The following is a 26,026-nucleotide window of genomic DNA, read 5'->3' as shown; positions in this document are numbered from 1 at the left end:
GTATCTCCTTGCAGTCCAAGGGACTCTCAAGAGTCTTCTCCAACACCACAGTTCAAAAGCATCAATTCTTCGGCGCTCAGCCTTCTTCACAGTCCAACTCTCACATCCATACATGACCACAGGAAAAACCATAGCCTTGACTAGATGGACCTTTGTTGACAAAGTAATGTCTCTGCTTTTCAATATGCTATCTAGGTTGGTCATAACTTTCCTTCCAAGGAGTAAGCGTCTTTTAATTTCATGGCTGCAGTCACCATCTGCAGTGATTTTGGAGCCCAAAAAAAGTGATCCAGTGGATGTTGGCAATTTGATCTCTGGTTCCTCTGCCTTTTCTAAATCCAGCTTGAACATCTGGAAGTTCTCAGTTCACATGCTGTTGAAGCCTGGCTTGGAATATATTGAGCATTACTTTGCTAGCATTTGAGATGAGTGCAATTGTGCAGCAGTTTGAACATTCTTTGGCATTGTCTTTCTTTGGGATTGGAATGAAAACTGACCTTTTCAGGCATGTGGCCCCTGCTGAGTTTTCCAAATTTGCTGATGTATTGCACTTTCACAGCAGTTTCACAGCATCATCTTTTAGGATTTGAAATAGCTCAACTGGAATTCCATCACCTCCACTAACTTTATTGTAGTGATGCTTCCTAAAGCCCACTTGATATCACATTCCAGGATATCTGGCTGTATGTGAGTGATCACATCATCGTGGTTATCTGGGTCATGAAGATCATTTTTATATAGTTCTTCTGTGGATTCTTGTTAGCTCTTCTTAGTATCTTCTGCTTCTGTTAGGTCCATACCATTTCTTTCCTTTATTGTGCCCATTTTTGCATGAAATGTTCCCTTGATATCTCTGATTTTCTTGAGGAGATCACTAGCCTTTCCCATTCTATTGTTTTCTTCTATTTCTTTGCATTGATCACTGATGAAGGCTTTCTTGCCTCTCCTTGCTATTCTTTGGAACCCTGCATTCATATAGATATATCTTTCCTTTTCTCTTATATCTAATACTGTGGGCAAGAGTCCCTTAGAAGAAATGGAGTAGCCCTCATAGTCAACACAGGAGTCTGAAATGCAGTACTTGGGTGCAATCTCAAAAACAACAGAATGATCTCTGTTCATTTCCAAGGCAAACCATTCAGTATCACAGTAATCCAAGTCTATGCCCCAACCACTAATGCCTAAGAAGCTGAAGCTGAACGGTCCTATGAAGACCTGCAAGACCTTCTAGAACTAACACCAAAAAGAGAAGTCCTTTTCATCCCAGGGGACTGGAATGCAAAAGTAGGAAGTCAAGAGATAACTGGAGTAACAGGCAAGATTGAGTTAAAGATATTCTTCCCTCTTTGTGGCTTGCCTTTTTACTGTTTTAGTGGAATCTTTGGTGAACAGAAGTTTTTCTTATTAATAAACTTAACCTATCTTTTTCTTTTGTGGGTTAGTGCCTTTTGTGTCTTATTTGAAAAATCTTTGCCTAGTCCTAGTTCATGAAGATATTCTCTTAGGCTACCTTCCAGAAAATGTATTCTATTTTGTGTTTGGGTCTATACTCCACCTGGAATTGATTTTTGTGTATGGCATGAGGTAGGGACAGGTTTCATGTTTATTCTGACATATAGATCCATCACCGGTTATTGAAAATGCCATTCTCTAAGGGTCACCCTGTAATATATGAGGACCTATGTGAATATTTTTGGTGGGATTTTTGTCTATATATGCAATTTAGTTAAAAAACATATTATAAAATTATGAGTCTACTTGAAGCACATTGTTTTATCAATGAAGATTTGGAGTAATGGATAGAGATGTATACTTATCTGTTTATTGTTTCATCATTGTACGTAAAGATTCTTCACAGTACATGGGCACCATCTCTTTACGTTAATGTCCAGAAGATATCGCTTTATAGTCTTTATTGTCAAATGTGCCATTATTGTCAAATTTCATATTACCCACTGCAAGTAAAATGTAGCATACTCATAAAACAAAAAGAGAGAGAAAATGCCGTTCTCTTACTAAACAATTGCAGTGGCATTTCTGTCCTAAATAAGGTGACTCCACTTGTATAGATATGATTCTGGATTTTTTATTCTCTTCTCCTGGTCTTTGGTCTATGCTTGTACCATTCATATTCTCTCTTAATTACTTTAGCATTAGATTAAATCTTGATGTTAAGTAATAGCAGTCACTCTTCTTCACATTTTCTTTACTATCCCCAGACCTTTCCATATCCATGTAAATGTTAGAATATTTAGTTTTAAGGTGCTGTCTTCCTCATTCAATCAAAGCTTATTGCATAAACACACTGCTTCCAAATAGCCAAGATGAATTTCAGTAGCTTTAATCAAAATGTATAAATGATACATGGTTTATTTTGTATATAATAGTCTTATAGGGATTATTTTTCAACAACCTACCAGCCATCTTGTTTTGTGTATCATATTCCAAGTTCGTTGTTACTAAAGAAGTCACACTAGGATCCCACTCAAAGAAAGTGCTATCTTTGTTTAGGCTCATACCTTCATTGGGCATAAAACATGCCTAAACCAAACGTTAGGAAGATGGCACATTCTTCACGTTGCCTGAATGGTCATGGATGAGACAGAAAGATAGGTAAGATATTCGGTCTGACAATTTCAGAGGAATTTTGAGTTTTGAACAAATATGCTCGGCAGAGAGGAGGTAGAAAAATGATACCTAGCAACATTGTGAGAGGCTGGAATCAAGGATTACAGTAGAGCTTAGGGATTAAGAGCCTGAGGTCTAAATCCAGATTTCCTAGTTCAGTTACTTAATAGTTTATGAATTTTGGCAAATTATTCAACTCTCTATCGTTCACTTTCTTTATCCATAAAATGGGGATAAGACTGCCTACCTCATAGGGTTATTATGATCATTAAATGAGTTAATGTATATAAAATGCTTAGAAACAGTACCTGGCATATAAACTAGTCTCCATATGTTCTGGATGTTGTTATAATTTTAAAAAGATAATCTGAAAAACTGAGATATATTTTTAGTTTCATTTACTTGTTTTGTGTCATGATATAATCCCCCACCCTTGACATATACAATGTAACACCAATAAAGTCCTGTCCATGCACCATTGGCTTCCCAGGTCACTTAGTTGTAAAGAATCCTCCTGCCATTGCAGGAGACCCGTGTTCAATCCCTGGATCAGGATGATCCCTGGAGAAGGAAATGGCAACCCACTCCATAGACAGAGGAACCTGGTGGGCTGTAGTCCATGGGGTCACCAAGAGTTTAACATGACTGAGCAACGGAGCATGCATGCACACACCACGCACCGTAAGACGAAGGTTCATTGAAGACTGAAAAGACTATAGCAGAATGTAATAGTGCAGAAAACAGGCCCTACACTAAGGAAGGAAATGATCCAAAGAGTAAAAATGCATAGTAAGTTGGAAATTGAAGCAATTTTATTAATAAGAATCCTCAAAAGTAACAGATTGGGCACTTTTTTTCCTGCTATGTTGAGTTCATTCAATTTGATAGATTTTTAAAGGATAAGGCATTGCAAAGAGTCAGACACGACCTGGGAGCTGAACAACAACAAAGGATAAAGTGATTCGAGCTGTTTCAGGGTTTTTCAACCTTAATACTATTTAATGACTTTCGGGGCTAGATAATCCTTTGTTGTGGGGAGATGTCTTGTGTACTGTAGGATGGTTAACAGCATCCTTGGCCTCTGCCTACCAGGGACCAGGAGCAACACCCCTCCCCACAATGTGACAGCCAAAATACCTCTGGTCATTGCCACGTGTTCCCTGGGGGCAGAATTGTCACCATTTGAGAATCACTGAGTTATTTAAAAGAAACTTGCCTGCATAATTTTTTATCAAAGTTCCAAACATTCACAGTGATGGGGAATAGAATGATGCACTGCTATGTACTAATTTCCTAGCTTCAATAATTTTGACAACTTGTTTTATCAATATCTTCCCCGTTTTTTTCTGTAGTAATTTCAGCAAAATCTGGTCACTGTATCATTTCTCCCATCAATCTTTTGATGTATATAAAGGATATGAACTTGGAGACTTCTTCAAAATAATAAATATTAGTATCCTTTAAAAGAAATATTTAGGAAAACAATTAAGACACTAGAGTGACATAGTAAGAATAACTGTAACATGAGTAAAAGAGCCTAAAAGAAAAAGGAAGAATTTGGTTTATTTTTTTGCTGGCCTCTTTCTTAAGTGATTAACATTTGGACTTTTGTGAATAATGCATGAAATGATAATGTAATTATAGTCTCTGCCTGCCATTTGTATGTAGTGTGGTAGTATGTTGTGGAATCTAAAGAGGTCAGGGACTTTTGCATTTTATTATAAATATCTTCAAAATAACTTTTAGCGTTTTACCCGGAATCTGTTTACTTTTGATTTCATGTACTATAAGTATTCTTGTTATTGTAGTAGGCTTTGATAAATTTTAATAATATTAAATAGATGACTTAGTAGTTTAGAAATTCCACACACTATAGTAACAAAACAAAAAAATTCTTTCTAGCAAGGGTTTTTCTTGTTGTTGTTGTTGGTTTTAAAAGATAATATATTTGGAATCTGACTTCCAAATAAAAAACTTAAAAAAATTTTTTTTTTAATCTGCAAGACCATTTGCCTGTCTGATTGATTGATGGTGTATTTCTTTTTTATTTTTTTTATTTTTTTATTTTTTAACTTTACAACATTATATTGGTTTTGCCATATATCAAAATGAATCCGCCACAGGTATACATGTGTTCCCCATCCTGAACCCTCCTCCCTCCTCCCTCCCCATACCATCCCTCTGGGTCGTCCCAGTGCACCAGCCCCAAACATCCAGTATCGTGCATCGAACCTGGACTGGCGACTCGTTTCATATTTGATATTATACATGTTTCAATGCCATTCTCCCAAATCATCCCACCCCTAGCAAGGGTTTAAAGGTGGAAATTTGCTTGAATGAAGACAGGGGATTTGTTTGTTTTTATTGAAGTATATTTCGTTTACAGTATTGTGTTAGTTTCAGGTTTACTACATAGTGATTATTTTTGCAGATTATATTCCATTAAAGATTATTATAAGAAAATGGGTGTAATTCCCTGTGCTGAACAGTATATCCTGTTGCTTATCTGTTTTACATGTAGCAGTTTGTATCTGCTAAACCAATACCCCTGATTTAACCCCCCTCCCTTCTCTCTCCCCTTTGATAACCACAAGTTTGTTTTCTCTCTCTGTAAGTCTGTTACTGTTTTTATATACATTCATTTGTGTTATTTTTTAGATTTAGGGTACTTGTTTCAAAGATGCATTTGCATATGTAACAACTTTTTCCTGAGATTTTGTTAGAGTACCTTAGTTGGGCAGAGGCAGAAAGAGAAGGAATTGTCTATAATGTTGGGTGTTATAGAGGTAATAAAGCCCCAGGGATATCTTTCTGATCTGTGTCAGAGAAATCCATTTTTGTTGTTTCTCAGAGAGGAAGTGGAGAAGGGAATATAGATCCTGTTTTTCTACTCTGACATAAATCCAATAAGAATTCTATATAGATTTTCCACACTTTGAGTTCAGTAATGCTGTACAAAAATGTGGGGCTTCCCAGGTGACTCAGTGGTAAAAGAACTGCCTGCCAATTTAGGAGACACAGGGGACATGGGTTCGATCCTGGGGTCGGAAGATCCCCTAGAGTAGGAAATGGCAACCCACTCTAGTATTTTTGCATGGAAGATCCCATGTATAGAGTAGCTTGGCAGGCTACAGTCCCCATGGACTTTTGGGGCTAGATAATCTCATTTTCTTGCCACTTGGAGTGATTTAATGTGTAACACAGACTATCCAAAGAAATTAAGCTATTGTGCTTTAGTATCAAACCATATGACACTATAGTTAACGCTTGCTATGGTGAAAGGATAGCAAAAAAAAAAAGTGATTTTGGTAATACCGTATATGGGATACTTGAGCATAAAATAAAATCTGAAAAAGTGTTGACAATGAATCAAGTTAGTGTAAACAGATAAATTCAGTTTAGGTAAATTAGTTCTGCATCACACTTAAAATACATCATCTTGAGTTCCCTGGCTCTTTTTTATATCTGTAAATTTCTATAAATTCTTTATTTGGAAATAAATTTATTTTGATGATGAGGCTAAGGAGGATTCTCATATTGACTTTGTTCAGCAGCCCTCGTTGAAAAGGTCTGAAAAAGAACAATATCTGTAGTTGGTAACCCCTGAAAAATAATCTAAATACAGAAGCTTAAATACTGATTGTATGGAAAGAAGATAGCAGACTGGAAACAGAACATTACAGTGAAAGCCAGAGATCAAAAAATTTAGGGGTCTAAATTTCAGGGCAAAAAAGTAAACCTGAGTGGGTTTCTTTTTGGAGTGATGAAAATGTTCAGGAATTAGAGTGGTGATAAACTTACGAATATACTAAAGCCACTGAGCTGTATACTCTAAGGGGGAAGAGCTTATGGTTTATGAATTACACATCAGTTTTGAAAAAATGACCTGACTGGGAAAGGGATAGTTCGGGGTAGGAACCCAACCAGAGAGAGTAGAGCACCTGTGTGCAGGGTAGCAGTGAGCAGCAGTGAGATTTGTTACATGCAAGGAGAATAGATTAAATAAGTAAGGAAATGAAGATCAGGTTTTTCACTGTTGCAGAAAAGTTACAACCTTGGAAAGGAAGAAATTCAGATTTAACCCTGTGGTATTGAATTAGGTCTCATCTGTGAACTTTAGGGGGAGTGTTTATATATGGATTTACAGATTAAAATGAATATAGAGCTGTGTGTATGCGTATATGTATGAACATAACTGTCTAACTTTGCCCATGTGGCGGACCTGCAGGGCAGTGGCATTCTCATCTGATGAGCATATCTGATATTCTAATACGTTTACTCACTTTAAAAAAAAATCAGGCTTTCTTGGAAAAAAGGACTGATTCCAGGGCTAGGGCAGAGAAAATGCGTGAGGAACCTGCAGCATCTCGTGACAGAAAGCAAGGAGGTACTCGGAAAATGACAGGGGTGTGTCAGAAGGTTACAGGAACCAAAGTGAAAAGGCTCGCCTGGCCAACTCTGGGACATTGGAGCAATAAAATAAATAATAACAGTAACAGATTATAACTCATTGACTAAAATAAGAGTCTGTGAGTTCAGATAGGTAAGTACGTAGATAGACACATAGATAAAGGAAAAGAAACTAAACTGTAAAAGAGTGATGGATTTAGAAAACTTACTATTTGGCAAGCATGATAGTAATTAATTTAACTGGGAAACATTAATAGATGCTAAAAATAGTGGGCAAAAGTTTATGGAAGAGAGATTCAAACTGCTGTTGTATACCAGTGTTGATGCGATCATTATTCATAATATCTAGTAGGTGGAAACAGCTCAAGTGTCCAGTGTGATGGACAGATGACTAAATAAACTAAATGGGTATGTACATAAAATAGAATAGAATTTAGCCATTACAAGGAGTGAAATTCTGATACATGCTATAACATGAATGAACCTTGAAAATGTGCAAAGTGAGATAAGCTAGACATAAAAGGACAAATACTGTATGATTCCACTTATATGAGATGCCTAGAATAGACAAGTTCCTAGAAACAGGAAGCAGAATAAAGGTTACTAGGCTTGGGAAGTTTTGTTTAGTGGAGGCAGTTTCTCTGGGCAGTGATTAAACAGTTCTGAAAATGGAGATGGTTGCACAGTGTTGTGAGTGCACTTATTGCCACTGAACTGTATGCTTAAAAATGGTTAAAATGACAAATATTGTTATGTGTATTTTTATCAAAAATTTTTTTAATTTCAAAATTTGGTGAGGGATGAAATACATATATATTCTCAAAGTATCCCCCCACAAAACACTTACTAATTACAAAGAGAAATTGTATAATTTTAGAGTGGAAAAACCTGGCAGACACTACCATAACCAAGTGATCCAAGTTAACACAGCATTAATTTTGTGAAAGTGCTGCCAAAAATGCTTACCCTAAATTAAATTGTGAGATATGAGAAAAGTTGAAATTGAGGGACATGGTACAAAATATCTGACTTATAATCTTCAAAAGTGTCATGGTTGTGAAAGTTAAGAAAAGATTAAGGAACTGTTCGAGATTCAGAGAGTCAAAGAAAACTGAGAACTAAATGCATTGCTTAATCCTGAATTGGATCTTTTTGCTAGAAATGACGTTATTGGATAAATATCAAAACTTAAATGGGGTCTGTGGATGAGATCATAATGTAAAATGTTAGGTTCCTGATTTCTCTGTTGGTATTGTGGTTATGTAAGAAAATGTCCTTGTTCATAGAAAATGCATACTATCTGGGCCTGATGGGGTAGCGTGTCTATATTTTAAAGTGATTAAGGGAAAAAAAATTGTTCTTTGTACTATTCTTGAAACTTTTTTGTAAGTTTAAACTGATTTTAAAATAAAAAAGAATATTTACACAAACTAAGAAAAAAGAGATAAAAGAACCTGAATGAAGGCAGTGATTGTGGCCAGGAGCTAGATCCCAAGACTAGGACTTGTATTGGAAAGCCAACTGCCACAGAAATGAGAAAGTTCTTTTGAGTGAGTTACAAAAACTTTCTCTCAAACTCAAGGGTTTCAAGTAAATATATTGAGAATTCTGAGTAGACTGTCTGTCAATTGTAATAGGTAACAGCGGAAAAATAAGCTTCTGGTCGGGGACCTCGTAATTTTGGATTTAGAACGTGAAAACAAAGGAAATGACCAAACAGAATGTAAAAATAGTTGTAAAACTGGCCATTTTATTTTGAAAGATTCAGGTGTTTCAATGCCTTCCTGTTGCAGGTGATGCTGAACAGGAACTTGGTCCCCCTCCATCTGTAGATGAGGCAGCAAACACACTCATGACTCGTCTGGGTTTCCTCCTTGGGGAGAAAGTCACAGAAGTTCAGCCAGGTGACCAGTACAACATGGAAGTCCAGGATGAAAATCAGGTAAACTGCTTCCCATCAGCTTATTGAAATGTGGGATGAATCGGCCTATTATAACCAGGAAAGAAAAACTGTTGCAGGGCGTGGATGTGGGTCTTGTCAGAACAACGATCCCAAGTGTCAAATGCCTTTTCAGGCCTGGAATATAACTTCATTTTCCATAACTACTGTGTTTCTTCAGTTTATGGAATACCTTTTAGTTTCATTCTTAAGTTTAAAAAGCCACTTCAAGGTTTTGATTCCTTTATTGAATGAATGAGGAAATAACTAAACCAACAAACAAGATGCGCGCGCGCGCGTGTGTGTGTGTGTGTGTGTACCAAAGCACCATACCCCTAAACTGCAGAATGCACATTGTTTTATGATACACATGGATTATTTAGCAAATTTACAATATGCTGATTCATAGACCAGATCTTGACAGATATAGGGCTTTCCCAATAGCTCAGTTGGTAAAGAATCCACCACCAATGCAAGAGACCCCAGTTCAATTCCTGGGTCAGGAAGATGCTCTGGAGAAGGGATAGGCTACCCACTCCAGTATTCTTCCCTTGTGGCTCAGCTGGTAAAGAATCCTCCTGCTATGTGGGAGACCTGGGTTTGATCCCTGGGTTGGAAAGATCCCCTGAAGAAAGGAAAGGCTACCCAGACCAGTATTCTGGCCTGGAGAATACCATGGACTGTATAGTCCATGTGGTCTGAAAGAGTCGAACACAACTGAGCAACTTTCACTACTTTAGTAGAATTAATCGATTATAAAATAACTTAGAAAATGATAGCTAAAAGATAATATATAGAAAATCAAAATCCCCAAGTATTTGGATATTAATATACTCCTAAGTAGCCTTTAGGTTAGAGAATCACAAGATATTAGAAAATATTTTAAACTGAAATAATAGAAACAAAATGTAACAAAACTTGTAGTATATAAAGATATGCATTTAAAAACTTTAGGATACATGCATTAGAAAAACTGAAAATCTGAAAAATTAATGATCTAAATATTCATCTCAGTGCAGGAGACACAGGAAACTGGATTGGATTCCTGGGTCAGGGAGGTCCTCTGGAGTAGGAAATGGCAACCCACTCCAGTATTCTTGCCTGGGAAATTCCATGGACAGAGGAGCCTGGTGGGCGACAGATAGGCCATGGTGTCGCAGAGAGTCAGACACGACTTAGTGATTGAGCACACTCGCATTTACTGCTGTATCCTCTGCACCTGGGACAAACTCTTCTGTTAGTAAGTGTTCAGTAAGTATTTACTGCCTGAATAAGTGGCCTCCTAACAGGGCTCTGCCTCCACTTTTGCCTCCTGTGGTCTGTTTACACAGAATCCAGCGCAACCCTTGTAAAATGAGAATCTGGTCCTTTTATTGTGTTGGCCAAAAAGTTTGTTCAGATTTTTTTATAGGCCATTGTGGAAAACCTGAACAAACTTTTTGGCCAGCCCAGTATTTTCCTGCTCTCAATCTTCTACTGTATCCCCCAAATTTAACCCTAAATCTGAAATCCTTAGCATGGCGAGAAAGGGGCTGCCTGATCTGACCCCTCGCTGCCTGTCCTGTATCATTTCCTGCCCCTGACCCTTTCACTGCAGCTCTCCAGCAACACTGGCCTTCCTGTCATTCCTCAGACACATAAAACATTCATTTATACTGGAATGTTCTTGCACATAACTCACTTCCTCACTTCATCCAGTGCTCTACTCAAATGTTATCTCCTCAGTAAGGCCTTCCTTAGTTATTTTATCTAATAGCCCCAGCCCATCACTGTATCCCCTTACCCTGCTTTATAGCTCTTATCATTAATTTATTACATGACATATTTAGTTGTGAGGGATTGTTTGATCTCATGCAAGAAGGTAAGCTTCATGATGACAGGTATTGATTTCTTTTCATAACTAATTTACATTGTAACCATGTCTGTATCATGTGATCTGAATAGAAAATTAAAATGATATGTGTTGAGGGCTTTTTAAAAATTGATATAAATAAAACATCTATTTTACTTGTGAGTTTTTGATATTCATGTCAGGTTAAAATATGACTGCTATAATAATGACCCAGCAACATGACATTACAATCTGAGAATTTGCCAAGGACGCTGTTGTTTCTAAAACGCTACATTTCTTCAGGTGCTAAAATTTATATTGGGTTGCTTTTGAGATGCCTTATTGTCACCGCATGTTGCAGTGATTTCTGAATTAAGCCCCAAGTCAATAGAGTGTGCCTTACTTGTGCATTTACTATGTGATTCATCATAAAATAAGTAAATGAGTAGTATCATTGATTTGATGTAGCTAAAGTGATGCCATAATAGAAAAGTCACTGAACCAGGAGGTAGAAAATCTGTGTTCCGGTTCCAGCTCTACCACCTACCATTTTGTAAATTTGGACATGTCGCTTAACCTCTCTCAGCTTTAGGTTTTTCAAAGTTAATAGTAACTAACATTAAATAAGTGTTTACTATGTATAATCATTGTACTAGTTGCTTTATTTACACTGTTTCATTTAAGCTTCCTTACAACTCAGTGTGGTAGAGTCCTTTTAATATTTCAACTTTCAGATAAGAAAAAAAGAAACACTGCCAGAAAGTGATGGACTAGTATTCAAATCCAGGCAGTCTGCTTTTACAACTTATGTTCTCAACAGCTACACCATACCAGTCCAGAGTAATATGAAATAATGACAGGATTGTTGTGAAGATCAAGTTAAATCATGAATACGAAAGCACTTTGTAAGCTATAAAATGTCATGCAAACAAAAGATATAAAACAGTATGTAATGTAATTTATATGTAAATGTATTCAGAAAGTATGAGTTGGAGGAACTTGCTTCATAGCTTTTATATTTAGTGTAGTTTTTACACTTCATACTTGGTTGATAAGGAGAAATAAGGTAGTAACATTTTTTTAAAAAAAAACTTTAACTTTGAAACATTAAACAAATGTGAGATATTAATAATAAAACTACATGATAGCCTGCTTGAAATGTAATATACCATGACACTGTCTTGGAACCACCTAAGAAAGTGGCTGAATTGATCACCTATATTTCTAGTCTTAGGAAGATTATTAGTGACTTTCTTCTGTGCTAAAGAGCATACTAACAAAGATATGCTTTGTTTAAGAAGACCCGTAGTGATGGTGTCCTCAGAACAGTATTAATAATGACAGAATCCAGCACACACAAGTTACCATATATTTTTTTGCAAAAGACAAGATATTCAAAGTGATATTCATTGACCAGTGTATTTTCTTTTCTCTGTAGTTTCTGGAGTATTAGGATGTAGGACCTTGAAGAGATCCAGATTGGGAGTTTGGGGTCCAATGGGATCAATGGGAAAACCACCAAAAGGTTTTAGAAGTAGAGTGGCTTGATTAGGTGTCCATTTTAGCCTACAGTATGGCGAGTAAATAATGTCTTTCTGTGCCTAAAAGAGTATCTCATTAACTAGCCTCCTTAAGTAAATACTGGAGTGGGTTGCCATTTCCTTCTCCTGGGGATCTTCCCGACCCAGGGATCTAACCCAGGTCTCCTGCATTGCAGGCAGATGCTTTAACCTCTGAGCCACTAGGGAAGCCCTACATAAATATAAGACTTGCCTTTAAATTCACAAGCCATGAAACAAATTTTCTGCTTTCTGAATGAGTTGATCTTTAAGTTTTGCTTTTACAGTTAAAGCTTTTAAAGCATATGTTCTGTGATAAATGCTTTATTTTCCAGAAAATAACTTACAGTAAAAATAATATGTCATTTGAGCTTAACCTTCACTTTTGCTGTATTATGCATATAATAGTTTCCTTTCTCAGAGAACAGCCTGAGAATCTTATCTGAAAATGGAAATGAGTTACCATAGAAGTAATAGATTCATACCAAAATGAAACTTTTTCAATATGGAATGACTATAGATATATCTAATGTAAAAAGATTCTAGTACAATTCTAATAAAGTAGCCACATGTTTCTTAAACTGAGAATGAGGTGGTTAAAAATTGCTCTGCCAGATTCTAACTAGGGAGGATTCTAATTTAGTAAGACTGGGGTGGGGTTCAGTATCTGTCAGTTTTGTAGTGAAACTTGTTTTTTACATTCCACAGGTAATTCTCCTGCAAGCCCTACTCATGCTCTATTAGGCTAACATCATTTTGTAGAAATAGAGGAAATTACAAAGAAATTGAAACTCCTCCCTCCAATGGTGAAAAATTATATAGAAGAGAAATGGCATAGATTTGAGGGCTTATTGTATTACTAAGAAGAATCAGTTTCTAATATTAGTTATATGATTAAAAAGATTTACTTGATTGCAGTGTTCTGAGAAAGTCATTTATGCTTGGTTGAGTTCCATGTATCTTTTATATCCTGGTTATAGCATTTAAATTAAAATCAAAACCTGAATTCAACACAGATAATTTAATACGGGGAATTGCATCTGGCACTCATTTTGGGACTAGTCAAAGAGCCTTAATATTCTCATAACCAGTGATCAACATATTTTCCAATCAAGTTATAAAATGTAACTCTTCAGTTTATCAAAGAGATTATGAGTAGACTCTATACGTAAAGAAATTGAAATGCTTTTTTTTTCAAATGTCAAATTTATCATTAGTCCTCCTTCAAGTAATTCTGCCATTGACCAGTTACTGTTTTGAAAAGGAAAAAATTTCTTAAGTGTTCGAAAAAACATATATACTTTCACTCATTATTTCATTAATTTATTTCAGTAGAAAGAGCTAAAGAAAAGGAATTGTCATTAAACTAGGTAAACCAGAATATATTACCATCAGTCTCCCATCAAAAATGTAAAAAGGAGGTAACTTCAGGTATAAGAGTTACTCAGTGATCTGTCTGTAATCAGTTTTTACAGAGAAATTATTTTGTTTGTATTAAATTAATATTATTCTACTTCATTTGACAAACTTTTAAATAGGCATTTTCCCTACATTCATTTATTACCTCTGTGAAGCCACCTATGTATCAAAAAATGCCCATCTTATTACTTCTTGGCTGCAAAGATTTTTTTTCTACCCAAAGAAAATTATTAGCAAGACCAAGTTCTAAGCCTTCAGAAAATTTATGTTGATTGAAAGCAGCAAGAAAAATTTTTGATGAATAAAAAAAATCATCTATTAATTCATAGCAATAATAAAGACTACTTGTCACTGTAAATTTCCTAGGCAGAAAAAACAGACCACAGTCTCTGCTCATGTTAAATTTATCAAGTTTCACCTTAATTATAGAACACAGAATGGTTATCCCGGAAAGCAAAAACAAACAGAACCTAATAGCTGTAAAAGCTGTGCGTGTAGATTTTTTTTCTTTTTGTTATCAAAGCATATGTTTTACCATAAGATACACTTTCACTTAACAGCTGATCAGCTTGTCTTATTTTTCATTCAATTCTTCAGACCTCAGCAATCACCCAGCGGATAAGTCCCTGTTCCACCTTGACTAGCAGCACTGCCTCTCCACCAGCCAGCAGCCCCTGCTCCACTCTCCCACCAGTCAGTACAAGTGCGACCGCCAAGGACGGCAGCTATGGGGCCGTCACGAGTCCAACCTCCACCCTTGAAAGCAGAGACAGTGGAATCATTGGTGAGTTGGTTTATATACTAATCATTCTGTGTCTTTTTTTCTTTTTGTAATAATTATACAAGCTTAAGATTTTCAAAAATTCTGCTTTTGAGTTATTGAGATATATTTATATATATGTATAAAATATGTGTCCTTTTCTTTTTAATGTTGCTGTTGAGAGGCATAAAGCATTAAAAATAAAAGATAGAGGTGCCTCTCCCTGCTTAACCAGTCCTTTAAAGACATTATCTCACTGATCGTACAAAAGTCTGAGATTGTCTACTTTATGAAAATAAAATACCCTGAATAAGCAAAAAGTAAATAAATAAAGATACTATCTGGTGAAAGAAGGGGTGAATAGAAAAAGTTCTTCCTACTTCTTCTTGTAAATTCACTTACATCATCCATCTACCGACAGAAGTCGTTCAGAAAAAGTTCATTTCTCACTAAACTAGTAGAGTTTCTTGGTATTTCTCAGTCTGTCATATACTTACTGCCTGTTGTATGCTTGTTAAGGGGACTCAGTCACATGGAAATGAGGAAAGTTTGGGGAAAGAATCTGAAGAAAAGAAATGCAAAGGGGGGAAATAAGACTGAGCACAGAATCTTAGGGAACATTCTGATTGATCAGGGGGAGGTGAGAGGTGTGAGAATGAGCCAGTGGATACAGAAATGGAGTGATCAGACAAACAGGAGAAAAATCAAGGCAGTATATATAATATAACCAGTGCCAAGGAAGGTAAAGGATTCAGGGAAGGAGTGAGGAAAGGCTGCTCAACAAATGACAGACACTGAAGAGGGCAGGAAAATGGAAATAAGACAATAAAATATTTTTTCCTCATTTGGCTTGCTTCTGCTGCTGCTGCTAAGTCGCTTCAGTCATGTCCGACTCTATGTGACCCCATAGACGGCAGCCCACCAGGCTCCCCCATCCCTGGGATTCTCCAGGCAAGAACACTGGAGTGGGTTGCCATTTCCTTCTCCAATGCATGAAAGTGAAAAGTAAAAGCGAAGTCACTCAGTTGTGTCCGACCCTTCGCGACCCCATGGACTGCAGCCTACCAGGCTCCTCCATCCATGAGATTTTCCAGACAAGAGTACTGGAGTGGGTTGCCATTGCCTTCTCCTTGGCTTGCTTCTAAAGGTTATCAAATCAAAATATTTGTTTAGATGTTATGGCAAATAATTTAATGCCATGTCAACTAAGCATATCTCTTTCACTTAAATGAATTATATCAGCATGTGAATTTATTCGTTTTAAATAATGAGCCAATAAAAAGAATATTTTTACAGGATGCAAAATTAACATACAAAAACCAATTGCATTTCTATACTTTGACAATAGATAACTAAAAAAAAAAGTTAAGAAAACAGTTCCACTACAATAAGATCAAACAGAATAAAAGACTTAGGAGTAAATTTAACCGAGCAGGTAAAAGACTTGTACACTAGACATTATAAAACATTACTGAAGAAATTTTTAAAAGACTTAAATAATTGGAAATACGTCCTGTTCATGGATTGTTAAAAGATAGTATTTCCCAAAGCAATCTATAGAATCATTGAAATCCCTATCATAATCCCAACAAAGTTGTTTGTAGAAACACCCATTCTAAAATTCATGTGGAATCTCAAAGGACCATGAGTAGTCAAAACAGTTTTGAAAAAGGGAACAAAGTTGGAAGAGTCAAACTTCCTGATTTCAAAACTTATTCCAAAGCTCCTTAAAGGCAGGATTCCTATCTAATAATTTTATATACTCTCAGTATTTAACATAATTTCTAACTTGTGATTTCTTTATATGAGGAGTATTTATAATATACTATCATTAAATAGCTAAATATTTTAACAAAACAAAATACATACATAAAATATGATGAAAAATAGCCTATTTTCCTAATCTCTGAAATAATTTGTAGAAAATTGGAATTACCTGTTTCTTGACCATTTAGTAGGCTCTACCATTAAAGTGGGCTTTTCTGATGGCTCAAGCAGGTAAAAAAATCCACCTGTAATATAGGAGACATGGGTTTGAGTCCTGCTTCGGGAAGATCCTGATATTTTCTTCATGCAGATTTTTTAAACTACTACTTCAATGTATTTAATGCTATAGGACTTAAAATTTTTTTTCCTTCCTGAATCTGTTTTCCTTAATAATTGTTTAAATCTTTTTCAGATTTACTTGCATAAAATTGTCTAAAATATCCTTATTGTGACATCACTATCTACTCAGGAACCAAGCTAGAAAGCCAAGGGGAATCCTTGCCTCCTTCCTTCCCCTGTATTTCTCATCCCTGTGTTTTCTTTTCATCTCTCCTAGCATTGCCTTCATAATCCTCATTACCTTAAACCTAGATTAATACAGATCTAACTGTTCTCTCTGCTTTTTCTTCTTGTCCTTTCTAAGTCTGTTTTTCCCACAGCCAACCAAAGCAAATTAACTGAAAAATGATTACTACTTTGATTCTGTTATCTGTAAGGTGCAGTAATCTACCTGGAAACCAAATCTGATCAGATCACTCCTAATCTGTCCACAGCCAATTTCTCCAGCCTTTAATCCCACTACTAGAGTCTAACATTAAATTTTGTGGTAACCTGACACATTGCAGTTTTTCACCTCTCTACTTTTGCCCGTATTGATCATTCTGCCTGTAATCTCCTCTCCCGTCTTAAATTTGATTAACTCCCACATACTTTTAAGAATCACCTTAGGTGTTCAGTCACCACTGCCACCACCCCCTCTCTTCATTTCTCCACTCTACCTCCTCTCCAGTACCTATTACTATTCCATGTTCCCAGATACAGCAGATCTGTATCATTGCATTTAACACTAGTATTATAATCCCTTTGAGAGCCTGCTTTTCATCCTTAGACTATTTAGAAAGTGTGCCTTATTCATCCATATCTGTAGCGCCTAGTCCAATAACTGAAAATGTGGTAGCATGGTAGGTGCTCAGTAAATATTTATAAAAAGGAAAGCTTAAGAGTGAAAGGGTGGGAGATGAAGGATGACTGACCTGGTACTTTCAGTTACTTTTTTGACAGTGTTTAGAGTGACCATTCAGAGAAGGCAATGGCACCCCACTCCAGTACTCTTGCCTGGAAAATCCCATGGATGGAGGAGCCTGGTAGGCTGCAGTCCATGGGGTCACTGAGAGTCGGACACGACTGAGTGACTTCACTTTCACTCTTCACTTTCATGCATTGGAGAAGGAAATGGCAACTCACTCCAGTGTTCTTGCCTTGAGAATCCCATGAACGGGGGAGCCTGATGGGCTGCTGTCTATGGGGTTGCACAGAGTTGGACACGACTGAAGCGACTTAGCAGCAGCAGAGTGACCACTGGGTGCAAGATGGAACATTATTATTAAATTTTTAATAAATAGTAGAGTTCTTCCATTGACTATTCTACTGTGTTCTTTTTATGATTCATTTTGGCACAATGACTTCTATAATCTCTAGCCAAACCTCTTCCTGGGTTCTTCTGTCGGTATTATTAGTGTCTGTAACTGCATGTCATCAATATTGCCATACCAAAAAAGAGTACTTTAGAAATATATTTGTTCAAGCAGTGGGCATGGTGCTGACAGATTGGACAAAATCCGTTTGCAAGTACATTCTAAGTGGAAGCTTAACATGTCAGTGGATGTTCAAAATAAATGTTCATAATGTTCTGAAATTAAAAATGAGATTCCCGCTTTGACATATAACAATGTTCCTCATTTTTTTCTGGTATATTTCCAAAATTATGTTCCTTGTAAAAGTAAGTACCTTTGTGGATAACAGAGCTAATTTGGAGAATAGTAAACTTCCATTATTTAATGTATATAAATACTGAAACAGATTTACTTGCAGAATCGTGAGACAAGAAAGAGAATAATGTCTTCTGCTTCTAAAATTACTTACATTGTAGAGTAGTTATCAAATTATATATGTGCAGCTTATCTTGAGAAACAACTTGTTTCTCTTTAATTTTTTTTGCATTGCATTTGAGTTAGAAGAAAATTGCATGTGGCGTAAGTAATAATAATCAAAGATATTGTTATTACCGTGGAAATATCAAGGCTCGCCTATCTTAACTGTTTTAATATGTTTTGTTTAAGTATTTTCCCCACTGATAATAGAAATATCTACTTTTCCAAATTAAATATTGCTTACATTATTTCAAACAATAACATCTATTGTTTGTTAGTATACCATTTTTATTTTTTTTCATATTTTATTTATTTATTTTTTAAAATATACATTTATTTATTTTAATTGGAGGTTAATTACTTTACAATATTGTATTGGTTTTGCCATGCATCAACATGAATCCGCCACCAGTATACACGTGTTCCCCATCCCGAACCCCTCTCCCTCCTCCCTCCCCGTACCATCCCTCTGGGTCGCCTCAGTGCACCAGCCCCAAGCATCCAGTATCATGCATCTTGCCCCATCAGTAAAAAACACAAAAGCTATTAAAAGTTATCATTTGAATTATCCATTTTTATTCCTTTATATATCAGTCAGTTCAATGTGAATTCCTTTTGATTACATTTTGTAACTATAGCGATCAGAATTTTAGTGATTCCTGCCTGTATCACTTTCATAGCTTGCCAAAATATGTAGAATTCTAGTTATAAAATCAGAATATTAGAAATGCAGGCTTCCTGAATTTTAAGTCTTATGAGTGTAAAAAGTTCCTTTCTTGGATTTTAAAGGATTGGCAATAGCTATGACTACTTATATTCTCTGTGATCTGAATTCACCCCATACGTGATTTAATTTTTACCATAGAAAGCATTCTCTGTAACAGTCATAGCTTCTCTGTCTTGAGACTCACAGCTTTCTTAAATATGTGGTAAAATATCACTGACATGATTGTCAGGTATTTACAGTATAATTTCATATTTGTGACTATTTTATTGGTATTAATTTGATGGTATGATGCCTTTATATATGTGCCTAGGTAGATGCCACTAACTACGTATAATCTATCAGCTATACATAGCTTCAAGCAAAAATCCTGATAATCATAAACTCTGTGAGATACACATCATTTTTCTAGCCTATCCTTTTTCATGTGAAGTTTGAATAGTGGTCTATTTTGGCATGGTGTTGTTTAGTAAAACAAATTTAAGCATGGATCCATTTTGTTTTGGCCTTTTGTTTATTTGGGGATTCACAGTTCCTTCCAGAAAGGTATAATTCTTGAAATCCCCCTTTTAATCAAATCTCAGTGTTTTGTTTTGTCTTTAGGTCCTGATTTATTGCCAAATTTGGTCTTATATCTTTTAGCCTTGTGTCATTTAACACCTAGGAAAATGAAATGCCTGCAGCTTTACTTGTTCAGTGATTATTTTTCCCCTAGTATTTCACATTAGTAACTAAAAAGCAAAATCAGAAACTCCTCCTCATCAAAGACCCTTGTTCCTTTAGTAACATATATTCCACTAGGTAGGGCTTCCCAGGTAATACAGTGGTAAAGAATCTGTCTGCAATGCCGGAGACCTGGGTTCGATCCCTAGATTGGGAAGATCCCCTGGAGAAGGGAATGGCTACTCACTCCAGTATTCTTGCCTGGAGAATTCTATGGATAGAGGAGCCTGGTCCACGCAGTCACAAAGAGTCACTGAACGACTGAATGACATGCATACACATTCCAGTAGGATGTAATGTGTTCTCTGGTCCAAATTGTCACATTTAAGAAGTCACTCTTCTGAGTCACAAACTGAGCGTTAGATAATCTTTCATATTTTCTACAACCTGTTTTCAGAAATGTGCAATTGTATCTTCACTAAGCTCTTCTAGTTATTTTTTTATTATTTTATTTTTAAACTTTACAATATTGTATTAGTTTTGCCAAATATCGAAATGAATCCGCCACAGGTATACCTGTGTTCCCCATCCTGAACCCTCCTCCCTCCTCCCTCCCCATACCCTTCCTCTGGGTCGTCCCAGTGCACCAGCCCCAAGCATCCAGTATCGTGCATCGAACTTGGACTGGCGACTCATTTCATACAGGATATTATACATGTTTCAATGGCATTCTCCCAAATCTCCCCACCCTCTCCCTCTCCCACAGAGTCCGTAAGACTGATCTATACATCAGTGTCTCTTTTGCTGTCTCATATACAGGGTTATTGTTTTAATTAAACTTAAAAGCTCTTCCAGTTATTATGCTAGTGACTCTGTCATCCTTGGAGGTGGTTTAGTCGCTCATCGTGTCTGACTCTTTGCAACCCCATGAACTGTAGCCCACCAGGCTCCTCTGACCATGGGATTTTCCAGGCAGAATACTGGAGTGGGTTGCATTTCCTTCTCCAGGGGATCTTCCCACACCAGGGATCGAACCTGATTCTCCTGCGTTGCAGGCAGATTCTTCACCAACTGAGCCACCAGGGAAGGTTCACCTTCTAATTACTTAGCACTAATAAATTTTGGTAGTTATATTGCATGAATATTTGTCGAAGATGTCTGTCTGGACACTGCCTATTTAAGTGATCAAGAAGACCAGAGCATTTCCCTTTCATGATTGACCTAACTAACTAATGACAGCAATCATTGATTGAGTACAGAGTATGAGGCAGGTTGTTGTTGTTTAGGCAGGTACCATTATTTAATTCTTACAGTCATCTTATAAGAAAATAAAGAGTCCCCAGGATCAAATAATTGAAAAGATACATAAGACTCCACAGAAAAATTCTTACAAAAAGCTTTTAGTAAAGATATAGTCCAGCAGGCGAAAAGCATGCAAGTGAGCACAGAGGACCCAAGACCCTCCCAGGTGGAGCTCTCCAGGTTCCTTTTTAATCAAACAGGATGAATGCGCTCTGTCCCCAGAGTGTAAGTCACCAAGATTTGTATAAGGAATCTTGGTTTCAGGAGAGCTCCCCAAAAGTTGACAGTGAAGCTTTTTGTCCGTCTCTGGTCCCATGGCTAAGCCAGGCTGTCTAAGTCCTCCAGATGTAAGCTGGCAATAAACAACTAGACCTGGGTGCTACCTGGGGAATTTCAAACGTTAAACAGCAAATTATAAGTTGTTAGTTATCCCAGTTGACCTTATCTTGGCTAAGAGTCAGTTCCAGACTTCCAGTCATCCCTAGAGATAAGTATAGGACTGGCCCAATCTAGCTGTGAATTAACTCTGCCTTACATAATAGTATAATGATGTTTCTTAGACTTAGAAAACTGGGGTTCAAAAATAATTGGTCCCAGATCACACAGATGTTGAGAGGCAAAGCTGAGATTCAAGTTCAGGTCTGTATAACTTCAAAACCCACACTGCATAGTTCTAAATCATTCTCTCTCAGAACAGATGACCTAACACCATTATCTAGCATTAAAAACTTAGTCTTTATCAACAAAAGCAGAGTAGTGAATCAAGATAAAAATGATTACTATCAGATTTCAAAAAATGATTACTATTGCTATTACTGGAAACATGATTTCTGGGTCCTTTAGGACTGACACAGATGCCAGAATAAGGAATGTTAAGCTTTTTTGAAAAATTATTGCTGTCAGTTTTAAAATATTATTGACGACAAGCAAATGTGCCTGTATCCATGTATCAATCCATTTACAGAGGGTATATTTTATGGTATGTAAATTATACCTCAATAAAACTTTTTTAATATATGGAGTTAATTTTATTCACAATGAGGCTACTTATAAGCCTGTAATTCCTACTTCCTCACACTGTCTTACTGTCCTATATGGCTGTGTCAGCACTTCTTTATACTGAGATAGCAATTTTTTTTCTATATCAAGGAAAGAAAATGCAGAAAGTCTCAGAAAAATCTCTTTAGTTAGTTACAGCTCAGTATTTTCCCACCATTCTTTGTTGCACCTGGAAATAACTAGATCTAAAGAATTAAAGTAGGGACAGAATAGGTCTATTGGAAAACAGATACGTATATTTTTCAGTGAGAGGCCATGTCTTCCTCTTCAGCTCCATTCATAGAAATTTTGCACATACGGGTTGTTAATTCATGTAGGCCAACATCTGATATATAGATTGTGTGGGCTTTAGACTTTTGAAATTTTTAGTTACCACATGAATCAAAAATATCGTTGCATTCTCTGATGCTTCATTCACTTTGGTAACTTTAAATTATATGATACAGTCTCACTATAGAGGAATAGTTGAGTAAAATAGAAGCATTTGTTAAATAATATATGGATATTAGCATGTTGTTATTAAAAATAGCATTTCATTTTGTTATTCTTCATTTTTTGTGTGTATGTGGCCTCTTCTGTCACAGAATTGTCCTTTTTCTGGGATTAATGATTTAGGACCTATCTTGTTCACCACTGTACTCTGACATAAACTAGTTGCTCAATAAAATTTTATTGACTAAATAATTGAATGAAATTAACTCAAAGTCACCATGCTCTGGGAAAAGCATCAGTGAAGCAGAAATGTACAAAAGTCCTCATTGGGAATGTTGACCCAGAGACTCTTAACTTCTGGTACTTTTGGTGAGTTGTCTGTTTTCACTCTGGTCCCCAGTGGTTCTGGCCCATTGAGCATCCAGTAAAACTAAGTTATGCATCCTCTCAACAGATACATGTTGATCATAGTTTAAACTGTGTGCCAGAGCCTAGATACATTTCTCTTTAGTGAAAAAGGGCAGAGGATACTTCGGGTTCGAAAAACAAATGAAGTATGAAGTATCAGGTTGGTTTATGCAGATAATACAATTAAAGTGCAAAATGACATCAGTGCTCTTCTTACTTGGGAAACTAGATGTCTTCCTTGTTTTTACTTTAAGTACCATGACCATAGATGGCCTTCCTTATTGTAAACGTCATCATTTAAATGATAAAATAGGGTCCATAGGCCACTGAATATTTCTGTCTTTGTACCATGGATTCAGTTTCTTAGATCTTTTCGCCACCAATGAGGACTTTCATAATTTTTATTGATAGACCTCATGTTTTTGAAAAAATTTTCGACATCACACTGTGCATCATCAAATAGGTTATATCTCATTTTTATTTATCAAACATATATATGTGTGATGTGTTTATGTATCATGTTGTTGTTGTTATTGAATTGCTCAGTCATGTCCAACTCTTTGTGACCCTATGGACTATAGCCCTCCAGGCTCCACTGTCCATGGAATTCTCCAGGCAGAAATACTGGAGTGGGTAGCCATTGTCTTCTCCAGGGGATCTCCCTGACACAGGAATCAAACCCTTGTCTCCTGCATCTCCTGTTGGCAGGCAGGTTCTTTACCACTGAGCCACCTGAGAAGTGGTATATTATGTGTGTATATACATATGTGTGTGTGTGTGTGTGTGTGTGTGTATATATATATGCCAAAGTTTCTGTTCAACATGTAGGTAACTGGTGTTATCACCCCTGATGTAACTGCAGCTAAGTTTATAGAAGCTTGACATTTTAGTTAGCTGGTCACCAGTAAACATATTATTTCTTAGAAATTAATTGAAATATTGAAAATAGTGAAATCAATTACTACCTTCTCAGACCTTTAAAAAGTGTAGTGTTTCAGTGTTTGGAACCTACTGAATGTGCTCATGGTTTATCTGAGGAAAAGGGCTATATTTCTGGAATATATACCAGGGTAAGACCACACAGATACAAGTGAACCTTAGCCAGCTCTTAATTTGGAACCTAAGGATAAAAACTTCTGCTAGGACACACCACCAAAAAAAAAAAAAAAACCAGACATGAAAGGCAAAGGGTTAAATAACAGACACTTTCCATGTGGATCAGTCCTTTGAGAAACAGAAGTTTGCATTCGCCATCTTTCAGGATACTGACCCTAGCAGCTGTGTGAACTCCAAGCTTCTAGCTAAGAATACAAAGTCAGATGAATCACATCTTTATCCCAAATGAAACTATACTTCAGTCAGATTTTTCTGAAAGAAAAATGTTGAAATGTATTTTAAATGAGACAGTTTCTATAAATTAGGATAAGAAACATGCATCTGTTTAAAAAGAACACCCACAGACACATAAACACATAAAATAAATATACACTGTATACTATCACTGAACATATTCAGAGATTATAAAATATGCTGTAGAATCCATAAAATCTCATTGGGGAAGGTGTAACATTGTTTTTGGTGGCAGAAAGGTTGTAATCCATGGGGCTATTTATGACTGAAAGTCTGAATATATTAAACGAATTAATTAAGAATGGAGGAGAGGGTAGCTATTCAAGAAGTCTGTGTAGTGTTTCCTCATTTAGACAGATTCTTTCTCCTGTATTAGGGTCTACTTAAGGACTGTTTATATGTTCTAATTCTTTGTTACATGAAAATGGCCAGGAAATAATTTAAGTGAGGAAAAATATAGGATAAAAAGAGTATAAAGACCTTTTTGGTATCTTTGACACTGTCCAGCAATCCATGAAAAGTATATAAATTCCCTTTTGATGGAATTTGATAGGCCCTAGTTGTAAGTCCTGTAGCACTGATATATGAATTTCTTTTTGTTTGTTTGTTTGTTTGTTTTGTTTTTGTTTTTTAATTTTATTTTATTTAACTTTACAATATTGTATTGGTTTTGCCGTATATCAAAATGAATCTGCCACAGGTATACATGTGTTCCCCATCCTGAACCCGCTTCCCTCCTCCTTCCCCATACCATCCCTCTGGGTCGTCCCAGTGCACCAGCCCCAAGCATCCAGAATTTCTTTAATTCATTCAAATAAGAGTTGTTAAAGTAAATATGGAATCTATGTGAAAGAAAGTTATATTTTGGTTTCAGTTATTTAATTTCATGATGGAGGTACTTCCCTGGTGGTCCAGTGGCTAAGACTCTGAGCTCCCAATGCAGGGGACCTTGCTTTGATCCCCGGTCAGGGAATCTAAAGCCCACATGCCTCAATTAAGAGTTGCATGCCACTACTAGAGATACCACCTGCAGCAACTAATGATCTTGCGTGCTGAAACTTAAGACCCAGTGCAGCCAAATAAGTTTTAATTAAAAATAAATAAATTTCATGATGGAGATGAAATGATCATCGTATCTTTTTAAAAATAATGTTACTAATATTTTTATTATCTAATCGTGCATTTGGGTAATTATAAACAGATTAATCTCTCAGTTTTCATTTTACTCTTTTTCAGCTACCTTGACAAGCTATTCTGAAAACATGGAACGCACAAAATATGTTGGGGAAAGCAGTAAAGACTTAGGATCTGGAGGAAACCTAAAGCCTTGGCAGTCTCAAAAATCCAGCATGGATTCCTGTTTGTATCGAGTAGATGAAAACATGACGGCATCCACCTACAGTCTGAATAAGATACCAGAGAGGAATTTGGAAACCGTTTTATCACAATCAGTACAGTCTATTCCTCTTTATCTTATGCCACGGCCAAACTCAGTAGCAGGTAAGTTTTATTTTTTTAAATCACCATTTTACTGGCATATGTACTGAAATGAAGATTAATTCTGCTCTTACAATATTTAAATTTTCCGTTTATTTTCCTCAACTAAGCTATTATTTTGTGTTTGG

The 26,026-nt window shown here is 36.3% G+C and overlaps 1 protein-coding gene across 1 annotated transcript in view; it reads left to right on the top strand.

Annotated features, from left to right (window-relative positions):
• The window catches only part of TANC2 (tetratricopeptide repeat, ankyrin repeat and coiled-coil containing 2), a 368,982-nt gene that overhangs the window by 215,471 nt on the left and 127,485 nt on the right, over positions 1 to 26,026 (top strand). Inside the window, exons 5-7 of the mRNA XM_010856460.1 lie at positions 8,832 to 8,980; positions 14,384 to 14,570; positions 25,638 to 25,901. Coding sequence (XP_010854762.1) covers positions 8,832 to 8,980; positions 14,384 to 14,570; positions 25,638 to 25,901 — 600 coding nt within the window. The remainder of the gene's footprint in view (positions 1 to 8,831; positions 8,981 to 14,383; positions 14,571 to 25,637; positions 25,902 to 26,026) is intronic.

The sequence above is a fragment of the Bison bison genome, unplaced genomic scaffold (genome assembly GCF_000754665.1).
Source record: "Bison bison bison isolate TAMUID 2011002044 unplaced genomic scaffold, Bison_UMD1.0 scf7180017864371, whole genome shotgun sequence".
Taxonomy (NCBI): Eukaryota; Metazoa; Chordata; class Mammalia; order Artiodactyla; family Bovidae; genus Bison; species Bison bison.
This window is presented reverse-complemented; position numbering and strand designations above follow the sequence as displayed.